This window comes from Echinops telfairi, unplaced genomic scaffold (assembly GCF_000313985.2).
Source record: "Echinops telfairi isolate 266 unplaced genomic scaffold, ASM31398v2 ScPeMD7_5;HRSCAF=22, whole genome shotgun sequence".
In the NCBI taxonomy this organism is placed as follows: Eukaryota; Metazoa; Chordata; class Mammalia; order Afrosoricida; family Tenrecidae; genus Echinops; species Echinops telfairi.
The window spans coordinates 15,930,780-15,942,506 of record NW_022103901.1 but is presented as its reverse complement, the minus strand read 5'-3'; the positions used below and the strand labels follow the sequence as shown (position 1 = coordinate 15,942,506).

At 55.1% G+C, this 11,727-nt stretch overlaps 2 protein-coding genes across 3 annotated transcripts; one reads left to right on the top strand and one right to left on the bottom strand.

Annotated features, from left to right (window-relative positions):
• Positions 1–3,839: 3,839 nt before the first annotated feature.
• SLX1A (SLX1 homolog A, structure-specific endonuclease subunit) lies at positions 3,840–9,949 on the bottom strand. Its single transcript, XM_004706038.2, has 6 exons — positions 9,610–9,949; positions 6,076–6,127; positions 5,651–5,989; positions 4,254–4,381; positions 4,027–4,114; positions 3,840–3,943 (listed from the first exon to the last, which is right to left on the bottom strand). Exons 1-6 carry the CDS (start codon positions 9,795–9,797, stop codon positions 3,914–3,916), a joined length of 825 nt encoding a protein of 274 aa, XP_004706095.1. The 5' UTR covers positions 9,798–9,949; the 3' UTR covers positions 3,840–3,913.
• Positions 9,950–10,211: 262 nt separating this feature from the next.
• BOLA2B (bolA family member 2B) lies at positions 10,212–10,950 on the top strand. 2 transcript variants are annotated; one of them, XM_045285970.1, is made up of 3 exons: positions 10,212–10,336; positions 10,468–10,527; positions 10,805–10,950. In XM_045285970.1, exons 1-3 carry the CDS (start codon positions 10,274–10,276, stop codon positions 10,853–10,855), a joined length of 174 nt encoding a protein of 57 aa, XP_045141905.1. In that variant the 5' UTR covers positions 10,212–10,273; the 3' UTR covers positions 10,856–10,950. The 2 variants fall into 2 exon arrangements, with proteins under 2 accessions (XP_045141905.1, XP_012860911.2); XM_013005457.2 differs by having other exon boundaries at positions 10,213–10,336; positions 10,430–10,527.
• The last annotated feature ends 777 nt before the right edge of the window (positions 10,951–11,727 follow it).

Genomic DNA, 11,727 nt, shown 5'->3' with positions numbered 1-11,727 from the left:
CCTCATTCACAATGTTATGATTTTTTTTTTTTTGGTCTTTGATGCCTGATACCTGACCCCTTCGCCACCTTGTCATCTTATAGGCTGGTGTGCTTCTTCCATGTGGGCTTTGTTGTTTCTCAGTTAGATGACCCCTGGTTTATCTTCTAGCATGTGGGACCCCAGATTCTGTGTAATTTGACAGCTTGGCACCATCAGCTTTCTTCACCGCATTTGCTTATGTTCCCGCTTTGTCTTCAGCGGGCCCAGTCTTTGACTCTCCATGTGACCCTGGCGCCCAAGCTGCACTCCATGCCTGCAGAGCCCTGAGAGGGGAAGGGAGGAGGAGAGAGGAAGAGGAAACGAGGGAGGGGAAACAGAAGAGGGAAGGGGGAGAAGACAGGGTGGGGGTGGGGGGGCACTCACCTTCAGGCCAGTCTTGAAAGAACCAAGAGTTCCCAGGAGGGAATGGCCCCAAATTACCTGGGTGGGGCAAAGTGTGGGATTCAGGGCAAGGAGAGAGGCACAGTTGGCATGCCATAACCCTGGCAGTGTGCCCAACTCCACAGCATGCCTGTGCCCTCAGAGCCCCACCCTCAGCACCCTTAAGGAGCCTGTCACTCATGGTTGGTGGAAGAAGTGGCCCCCAAAGGTGCTTTTCCTTTCCTAGGCTCGCTAGACAGGCTTGGGGGCCACAGGGCCTTTCCCCTCAATTTTGAGCTTACCATTGGGATGAAAGTCCAGAGTCCAACTGGGCACTGGGAGGGGCGGGGCTGACTCAAGGGGCAGAGTCTCCCATCGACAGGGCAGGGGTTTACTTAATATGGAACGCGTAGAGATTGATACCGTAGCGTGGTTGTGAACCACTTAGAATGGCTTTTCTAGCCACAGTGATTGTTAATTCCCTCCAAAGGACAGGGAAGGGATATGCACATGTGTGGTGACCTACCAAGGTGATTGAAGAGCTTGCTAAGAATAGAAATAAGGTACATTGCTTTCAAGAAGAGAATTGGAAATTCGCTCTGGAACATACAGTCGCTAAAGCAAAAGGAAGAAACAAAGTGAAAGAGCTGAACAGACACTTTCACACAGCTGCTTGAAGAAGACGACGAAGCCGAGTTAGAATGGTCTGGAGTTAGAAAACCAAAAGGAAGAACAAGATTAGTGCTTCTCAAGCTACAAGAATGGGGAAAAGCCAAGCCTCGAGTAGCAAGACTGGAGAACTCTACCGGCAAGCCATTGCCTGATGCAGGAAGCATTCAAAGACGATGGGAGGAATATGCAGAGCCAATGTTCCCAAAAGAGTGGGTGAGTGTTCAGAGACTATGGTATTGAAGAAAGAAGAAGTCCAAGCTACACGGATGGCACTGGCCAAAAGCATGGCTGTGGGAATTTACGGAGCATCATCTGAAATGTTGCAGTAAACAAATACTGCACTGGAGGTACTTATCTATGCCAAGAAAACCGAGAATACCAGGAAGCTAGCTACCTGTGTTTTATTGACGGTGCAAATGTCTTTGTGTGGATCATGGATGACGTTGTGAAGAGGAACTCCAGAACAAGTAGATCAGCAGGGAGCTGCTCAAACTTGGGATTCGGCATCGTTTAAGCCTCGGAAAAGTATGCAGCGCAGTTGCAATCCTTTCGCCACACTGTGCTGGTTAGAGTTTACGTCAACTGGGCACACTTGGGTGAAGGTTGGGATGGAACCCACCTTACCAATCAGGTCACGGCCTGATGACACCTCTGTGGGGGTGTGGCCTCTAGTATAAGTGAGAGACCCTGTGCAGAGCAGAGACGTTTTGCCCCTTCTCCTTCCGCTGGATCTGGATCCTGCTTCTGGTTCATTTAAAAAACAAAACAAAACAGCCCTCGCCACTGGATCAAGAAGCGACATCACCATCAATGGAGAAAACATCGTCGAGGTCAGGGATTTCATTTTACCCGGATCTACAGTCAACGCCCATAGAAGCATCCGTTGAAAAACTAAACGAGGTATTGCACAGGGGCAAATCGGCGGCCAAGGATTTCAAGTGCTACAAAGCAGTCCCTTTGGAGACTGAGGTGCGCTGGACCCGGGCTGTCTGCCCGTGCCTCATCTGCACGGGCTAGCAGGACAAAGGAGGAGGCAGACTGGGGAAGGACGGGTGCCTCTGGATGATGGCGCAGGCGAAGGACCCTGAGTGCATCCCGGATGGCCCAGAGAACGGATGGCTGGAACAGCTTTGAACAGCAAGAAGGGCAAGACGTCGTCTCTCATACTTTGGGCCCGTTGTTCTCAGGAGACCAGTCCCTGGAAGACAGCATGCTGGGGAGAGTAGGCCGATGGAAAAGAGAAGGGCCTTCCACGAGATACACGGACCGTGGCTGCAACAACGGGCTCAAAACATACTGTGGCGGAGGATGACGCCGATCGGGTGGGGCTGCGTTCCTTTGTACGCAGGGTTGCTATGAGCTGGAACGGACTCAGGGCCTCGGACAGCAGCCATCGGCTGTGTCCAACGAAGAAGTGAAGAAGTCGGTTGGACTGTGGAAGGAAGGTGTTCACCAAGGGGATGCGACAGCCTGCTTGTAATGCAAATAAGGGTCCACGGCACACTTTTGGAGGTGGGACTAAGCAAATCCTAATCAGTTGCGCCGTTCCGCTGGAGAGTGCCTCTGGACACTTATTGATGAGACCCTAAAGGACTTGGAGACGCCAGTCCAAGCAGGGCAGAGGCTGGGCAGAGGCCAAGCCAGGGCCCACCTGTGGGCATGGCCAAGAGACTCTTGATCCAGGACCTGTCTGCTGGGTTGTTTCTCCTGCATTCTAACCTGCTGCTTCCGGAAGAAGGCTCAAATGGCAAGTATTGTTTGTGAGTTCTGCGTGGCCCTTCTCAAACCCAGCAAAGAAGGAGATAGTGCCCTGGGAGAGGCAGATGGGGTCAGCTTGGTAAGCAGGTTGGGGAGGGGCCCTTCACCTCACACAAGATGAATCGATCTGGGCTGTTCATCTTGCTCCTGCCCCCCACTTGTGAAGTTCAGAGGCAGGGAGATGCTGCCAGGACAAACCAGCTCCTAGCATAATCATTACCGGTTTGGTAGGCGCAATTGTACAGCGATAAGTAAAGATTATAGTGAAGTTATAGAGAGCATGAGAGGTAGAAGAGATATATAGAAATAAATGGAGTCAGACACATTAAATGGTAGCATTGCTCACCTCATCCACGCTTGGTGGTCCACGTGGAGGGAGAGAGACTTCAATGCTGCCCAAGCCTTTATATTTTCTGGGGACGTGCCAGGCCCCTAATTACAGGTGAAGACATACGTCACAGGAAAGAGTTGTGCTATAGGTATTACAGTAATGGGAGGGGGTGATCTAGGGGTATCCACGCAATAGGAAGAGGAAGGATTGGGGGTGTACATGTGACACGATGGGTGGATCCTAGATTCAGGATGGCAGCTTAACTTTGGATGTCACAGAGCCGGTTTGGCTTGACCCTAGCTCAACTGATAGAGACCATTATCAGTAGGATGTGAACTCCGCCTACTGGAGCCTGTCCATTGTCCCCAGCAGCAGGGAGCAGGCCCACCCCTGTGATGGGGAAGACAGTGGTCTGGCAGCAGGGAGGATGCTTGTGCCCCCAAGATGCCTCCTTCCCCACCCCGCCAAGTATACACAAGTCCTCGCAGAATGAAATGACGTCAGGGTCCGACTGTGGATGTTGAGGCAGTGAGGCCTAGGGTAAAAGAGAGACGTGGGCCCTGTGGCCTGAAGCCCTGCTCCTCCTCTCTTCTCCGCACCTACCCCCAAGTCGAAAGCTGGGCTCCCAGAGTCTTTGCCTCCTCCCCGTTTCCCCTCCCCAGCAAAACCCGGAAGGTCTCTTAACGGAGACTTTATTATACACCAGTAAAACACAGTGGCAAGGAAAAGAAGCAGGGGTGGGCTCAGAGGTCAGTTCTCCAGCATGTCGGTCCAGTGTTCCTGCGGAGACAAAGGAAGCTGGTTAGAGGCAGTCCCGAGGGCAGAGACAGAGAGGGAGACTGGGGCCCGTAGCCATCTCTCACCTCTTCCAATTCCAAGTCTTCCTCTTCTTCCTCAGATCCCGCCTGGCACAGCCTGACCAGGTCTCCCCACAGCAGTGAGTTCTTACAGCTGCCGAGGAAATGCAGACTCGGGCCTCGACAGCCTCCTCCAGTCCAGCCTCTGGGGGCCAGCACTGGACTCGCCTGGCCTGGGCCTGGCCTTGAGAAGCCCCTGTGGGGCTGGGGTGGGGGTGGGGGGTCGGACTTACCCAGGACACTGGCCCTCTAGGGGCAAAAGCTGCCCCGGCTCCTCTCCCAGGAACTCTTCTGCCAGGCAGATCACGTGGGCCTTCAGGGGGCAGCCGGGATGGGGGCAACACAAGGGGCTTTCTTCATCCTGTCTCGGTGACACCGGCAAGGGTGCGGCTCAGAGAAAGCCTTTCTAGGCACTGTGTCCAGGACTGATGCCACGCCTGGCCGCTGCTTACAGACGCGGGCACCGAGGCCCAGAGGCTCAACCCCACACTGGCCCACAGTGACTGACTACACTAGTGGATTTCCTCGGAGCGTTCTGAGTGATTGTGGAAGGGGCTGCACGTCCCCACAGGCTGCATGCTCCCCGGCACGTTACTTCCCAAGGGCAGGACAGGGTCTTCCCATTAACCGAGTGCTCCACCACAGCCACACCCTTTACCTTGGTCTACAAATACCACTGACCACCTGCTCTCAGTACCCCACACTCTTCCCGCCGTGAACAAGAACTGCCCTCGGGGACTCGTGATCAGAAAAGGGAATCTGTAGGGTGTCGGGTAACATTGCGTATTAACGTTAAACAAAAAAGCAGATCTGCCCGTCGATGGATGGCAAGCCCAATGTGATGCATCTGTGGCATGGATCACTTATTGGATCTGCTCTAGAAAGGAATGAAGCGTTGGTGGTGCCGTGACACAGATGCACTCCTAAAGCACTGTGCTAAGTGAAACGGAGACCAGGCCCTGGGGAAGGGCGTCCCCAGAGGGGCAGGGGGAAGGCCCTCAAGGAGATGGATGGACACAGCGGCTGCAGCAATAGGCTCAGGCACAGGAACAAGGGCGAGGGTGGCACAGGCCCGGGCAGTGTTTCCTTCCGTTGTGCACAGGTCCCACTCAGTGGCACCTCGCCCAAACAAAAAATCTTGGGCACTGAAGACGGGCTCTCCTTTTACACGATGCCCTGTGTATAAAACATCTGGAGGAGGTTGATTTGGAAGCTGAGGGCACTCGGGGTTCCCGGAGGTAGGGCTGGGGAAGAGTGGTGGTGGTGGTGGGGTGACAAGTGGGGATGAGGTTTGTCCTTTTGGCTTTGACAAAAATGCCACCAGATGACCGCTCTGGTTTAATTCATCTTTAAGAAGGGGGCGGGTGGGTGGGTGGGGGTCAGGGATAGAAAGGCCATCAGCAGCTTGCAATGTCCGATAGAGAGCTGGGGATGGAGGTGGCACTGAGTCAAAATCAAGCAAGTCGGGATGGACCTTCCAGATGACCAGGAAGGGCGGGGATCCTGGCCAAGAGCTGCCTGGTGTGTCCACGAAAGGCCATTGGTATGTGTTGGGGGGGTGGGCGGCGGGACAGGCGGCTGTGGTTCTGGCCCTCGATGAACAGCACCCCACCCACCCACGGGCTCTCACCTGGAGTGCGCGGGAGCAGAGCGTGCAGTGGGCCCCGGGGCCCGGGTCCGGGTCCGCCTCCGGCTCTGGTTCCGGCTCGGGGTGGGCTGCTCCGCGTCTCGGGCCCGGCGGCGGTGGCCCGAAGGCGAGCGGCATGTGCGGGGGCGCGGGCAGGCACAGGTCGCGGTGGAAGTCTGCGCGCAGCCAGCGCAGCGTGAGCGGGAGGCGCGCCCAGGGCGGCGCGCGCAGCATGTGTGCCAGCACGCGCAGGTGGTAGGCGAAGGGCTCCTCGCTGCGCGCGCGCCGCCCCACGTGCGCCAGGCGCCGCGAGGCCTGCGGGTGCTGCCAGGCCCACTCGAACTGCGGCAGGGGGCGGCGAGTCAGGCCGGGGCGCGGCTCGCTCCCCACCCCGCGCCCCGGCCCCCACCCCGGGGCTGCTCGCTTACCCGCAGGGCGGCCACCGCGGACAAGAAGCCGTGGACGATGAGCACCATCTCCCTGCAGAGAAGAAGGCGGGCAAGGCCAGTGAGGGCCCCCACTCCGGGGTGGGGTGAGGCGATGGCCCAGCCAGGACGCACCCCAGATCTGGTCTCCTGCTCCCCAAAGGGAGGTTCCACTCGGGCTCTGGGCCTGGCCTCCAGGGTGGCAGTGCCCCCCCTGGCCTGCCATCCGCAGGTCCTCCACAGTTCTTGCTCTTCCAGACTCCAGCCCCAGCCTGGTTCAGCAGGCACGCTGACCACGCACCGCGCCTGACCCAGCCAGCATGGCCATCCCTTCCGGCCTAACACCCACTGTCACCAGGCTGTGCTCTGGGCACTCACTTAGTGCCAGCCAGTCGATGCCCACTCATAGCGACCCTATCTGGAGGGGTAGAACTGCCCCTGGGGGTTTCTGAGACTGGACCTCTTCACCGGAGTAGAACATCTGACTTTTCTCCCTTGGACAGCTGGTTTTAAACTGCTGACATTTCGATTATCAGCCCAGTGCTACTGTAGCCCCAGGCTCCATTGAGAAAGCTTAAAAGGGCTTTCTGAGGCTCCAAGTCTTTAGGGAGGCAAATAGCGGAATCTTCCTCCAGTGGGGCAACGGTTGGGTTAGCGGGTCCAAAGCTTAACTCACAGTACCATTAGGCCCCAACTTAGCAGATCCCATGCCAGCCCCCACCCACCTGCCTGTCAAGTTTATCTTACTGTGGTGGCTGTGTGTTGCTGTGATGCTGGAAGCGATGTCACTGGTATTTCAAATGCCAATAGGGTCACCCCACGTGAACAGGGTTCAGCAGAGCTTCCAGACTGAGAACAGGTAAGGAAGAAGGATGCTTTGAAACACTGTCAGAGACTGAGGGCTGAATGAGGCCATCTCAAGAACAGACTTGATGCACTTGAACACTAATGACAGAGATCTGATGAGCTGTCGGAGGACATCAGGAACATCATTCATGAAGGAAGCAAAAGGTCGTTAGAAGGTGGGAAAGGAAAAAAGAAAAGATCAAAGTGAAGAGCCTCCGAAACTTGCTCTCAATCGTAGAGCTGCTAAAGCAAATGGAAGAAAGGATGAAGTCAAAGAGGCGGATAGAACATGTCGAAGGGCAGCTGGAGAAGAACAAAGCCCAGTCAGTATTCGAATGAAAGGTGCAAAGACCTAGAGTTAGAAAACCAAAAGGGAGGGGCACGCTCAGCGTGTCTTACATGGAAAGAACTCAAGAAGAAATTCAAGCCTAGAGTTGCAATATTGAAAGATTCTATGGGGAACATATTGAATGATGTTGGGAACATCAACGGTAGCTGGAAAGAATACACAGAGTCCCTGGACCCGAAAGAACTAGTCGACATTACACTATTTCAGGAGGTGGCGTATGAGCAAGAACTGGTGGTCCTCAAGGAAGAAGTTCACGCTGCCTGGAAAGCATTAGCAAAACCCAAGTCTCCAGGAATTGGTGGACTATCAATTAAAACATTTCAACAAGCTGATAAAGCACTGGCAGCCCTCACTTGTCTGTGCCAGGAAATGTAGAAGACAGCCACTTTGGCCAACTGACTGGAAGAGATCCATACTTGTCCCCATTCCAAAGAGAGGTAGCCCAAGAGAATGTCCAGATTGTACAACAGTATTGTTGCGATCACATGTGAGTAAACGTTTGCTGAGCTTCATCCAACAATAGTTGCAGCAGTACATTGACAGGGAGCTGCCAGAGGTTCAGTCCGGATTCAGAAGAGGGTGTGGAACAAGGGCTATTATTGCTAAGGCCAATGGATGTTGGCTCAAAGCAGAGAACACCAGAAAGATGTTTGCTTGTGCTTCATTGGCTATGCAAAGGCATTCAGCTGTTTGGATCATAACCTCGAGAAGAATGGGAATTTCAGAACACTTCCCTGTGCTCACGAGGAACTTGTACATGGGTCAAGAGGAAGGAGTGCAAACGGAACGAGGGAGTTCTGCTGCCTGGTTTAAATTTAGGAAAGAAGTGAGTGCGTCAGGGTTGTATCCTCTCACCAGACTTAGTCAATCTGCATGCTGAGCAAATCAACAGAGAAACTGGTGTCTGTGAAGAAGAATGCGGTGTCAGGATTGGAGGATGGCTTATTAACAACCTGCGCTATGTAGGTGACACAACCCTGCTTGCTTAAAGTGAGGAGAACGTGAAAGAAACAATCGCTGACGACCAGCATCAAGGATTGCAGCCTTCAGTGTGGATCACAACACAACGTGAAGAAGACCAAAATGCTCACAACCGGACCAAGAGGTCACATCGTGATAAATGGAGAAAAGGTTGAAATTGTCGGGAATGTTGTCTTGCTTGGATCCACAATCAACGCTTGTGGGTGCAGCAGTCAACGATCAAAAGAGAGCTCGTTGCACTGGGTAAACCTGCTGCACAAGACCTCTCTAGAGTACAGAAAAACAAGGATGTGACTTTGAGGACTAAGTACACCGACCCAAGCCATGGTATGTTCAGGGGCTTCATACGCGTGTGAGAGTTGGACATGGGATAAGGAAGATCGAAGAAGAATCGGTGCATCGGAATTGTCATGCTGGAGAAGGCTATTGGAAGCACCATGAACTGCTAAAAGGGCAAACCGATCTATGTTGCAAGGCCACTCTGGCTCCTTAGAGCCAGGAAGGCGAGACTTCATCGTACACATACTTTGGACATGTTGTCAGGAGAGATCGTCTCCGGAGAGGGGCATCACGTGTGGTCAAGTGGAGAGGCGGCAAACAAGAGGAAAGCTCAAAGTCGAGGAGGTGAATCAACACATGGCTGCAACAATGGGCTTGTCAAGCTTAGCAATGACGCTGAGGACACAGGACGGGACAGTGTTTCCTTCCGTTGGGCACACGGTCATGCTGGGTTGGCACCTAAACACAGCAGCATGCAGGGTGCGGAGGAGGGCGTACCCTGTTTCCCCGAAAGTAAGACATCCCCCCAAAATAAGACCTACTTACAGTTTTATCTCTCGCTGAAATATTAGGCAACCCCTGAAAATAAGACCTCCCCGAAAATAAGCCCCCTCCCCGCAAAGCTATCGTGACTGGACTGTAGAGGCAGGCATTGCCACGCAGCTCACTGGGGGAGCAGACAGGACCTGTGTGAGGTCTCTTTTAATAAAACAATAAATGTGTACTGTATTCTTCTTCGTGGAAAAATAAGACATGCCCTGAAAATAAGACCTACCGCATCTTTGGGAGCAAAAATTAATATAAGATGCTGTCTTATTTTCTGGGAAACAGGGTTGGAGTAACACTTGGATTGATAGTTGCTAGGTCAGCTGATTGCAATCGGCTGCTCCGTGGGAGAAAGGCTTTCTCCTCCCATAAATAATTACAGTCTCAGAAATGCACAGGGGCAGTTCTAGGTATCAGTGAGTTGGAATCCACTGGGTGGGGGTAGTTCGAGTATTATGCCGATCCCGCCCACCGACACAGGCCAGGTCTACTCCCAGGAGGCCCTCCCCACACCCACCCAATGACCCACCCCTTACCAGGGCCCTCGCCCGCTGGTCCGCCAGGCTCCGCCTCTTTTGCGGCCCCCATTGTGCTGCAGAACCCGGCGAGCCGGGTTGACCGTGAAGCCCACGTAGATCCGGCCTCGATGCCGAGGGTTCAGGCAGTAGAGCAGGTAAACACCGAAGAAGCGCCCCGGTCCCGCCGTGCCTTCCACGGGGCTCATCGGAACAGGGGCTGCCACTGCAGTGGGGGCGAGGGAGGTGACTGCTGTGACGTTCGACCCTGCGGAGGCCTGGGTTGCTAAGATTTGCAAGATGCCAGTCTCTGCAAACGTGCTTTGGGACGACCCCGAGGCGCCCAAGAGGCCAGAGCAATGCTTGCTTGTGCCCCCTCTCCTGGCCGGAGCAGGAAGTGCAGGCCGATCCGCGGCCCAGAGGCGGTGCTCCAATTGGCGTTCGCATCGGCCGCGGACGGCCTCGCGCAGCCTCTGATTGGCTAGTCGATAGAAAGCGCGGGGAGCCTTGACAGTTGGAAAGCCGAGCTTGCGTGAGGGCGGAAGTGCGTGTTCACCGACGCCGTGCTGAGGGCGGAAGTAGATGCTTTGTCGGAAGTGGCGTCAGTCAGGGCGGAAGCCCTTCGACCCGGGTCCGGGCTGCGGTGCGGTCCCCGCTGGGCTGCCGCCCGCTCTGGGCTGCCGCAATGGAACTCAGCGCCGAGTACCTCCGGGAGAAGCTACAGCGAGAGCTGGAAGCGGTGCACGTGGTGAGTTGAACGGCCCGGGCCCGCCGGACTAAAGGGCTCGAACTGGGGGGCAGGTTCGGCATCGTCCACATCCCGCACTAATCTGCCCCGCAGGAGGTGGAGGACACGACTCCCAACCGTTGCTCGGCCAGCTTCCGAGTCCTGGTAGTGTCCTCCAAGTTCGAGGGGAAACCGCTGCTACAGAGACACCGGTGAGGCCCGGGGACATCTCACCCAGCCTGGTGCCGGCTCGCGACCCCCACCCTCGCCTCTCCCGCCCCCTACTTCCCCACCCCTGCCCAAACGGCCCCAGCCCGGGTTCCGCGACCTCCTGGGGCTCTCTCTGTGGTCTCTGCCTCGAGGTTTGCGACTTGGCTCTCGCCTCGCCTATTATGGTCTGGAGGATGTGTTCGTCTCCTAGGCGACCCTAGCCCAGTACTGAGACCCAGACCCGGGACCTCCTGACACCTTCCTCTTCTCTCGCCCCAGGCTGGTGAATGCCTGCCTCGCGGAAGAGCTTCAGCACATCCATGCCTTTGAGCAGAAGACCCTGACCCCAGAGCAGTGGACCTGTGAACGGCAGAAATGACGGGCGGGGCCCCCCCGTGCAGCCATTAAACCTTACATCTGGACCAGCTTCTTTGTCCGTGGTGTGGGTGTATGTAGCTGGAAGGAGGAGGTCTGGGAGTCGAGGGCCTGCCTGGTGCCTAATGTCCAGTTTTACCTTGGGCCAACAACGTCCCCATCTTGTTCGCTGTCTGTTCTTATTAAAGCCCCTTCCAGGGCTGGCCTTTGTAATTCCCAATGCTCTGCCATCAGCCAAGAGTCCACTGGCTGCTGATGGGAATTGCTGCTTTTCAGCCCTCGGAGACCACAGATGAAGAGGTGCTCGTGGTTTCAGGGCCAGCGTCACTGTACATTGAATGAAGACTCCCATCTCCCACCAACCGAATGCCAGAGAGTGAATTTTATGATCCCTGCAGGCTCTTTCACCCTTTGTAGGCCTCAGGGACAGGATACCCCAGCTAGGGTCGAAGCAACTCCCTTAGGGCGGGCTAGAACTGCCCACGTGAGTTTTTGAGACTGTAACGCTTTACAGGAGTAGAAAGTCCCATCTTTCTCCTGTGGAGCAACTGATAGTTTTGAACAGTAGATCTTGGGGACCACAGCCTAACACCTAACTAGGGGTGTAGCCTTGGTGTCGTGGTAGTGTACGCATTGGGCTTCAATCCACAAGGCTAGTCGTTTGAACCTTGGAAGGAAGACAGGGGTCCTCAAACTACGGCCAGCCCGCAGGCCACATGCAGTCCACCGAGGACATTTATCCAGCCTGCCGGGTGTTTTTGCCACCGCTGCCTGTCCTGCTTAGCAGGGGACTCATCCAGTGTGCATAGGAAATTGTTTATAGTGGT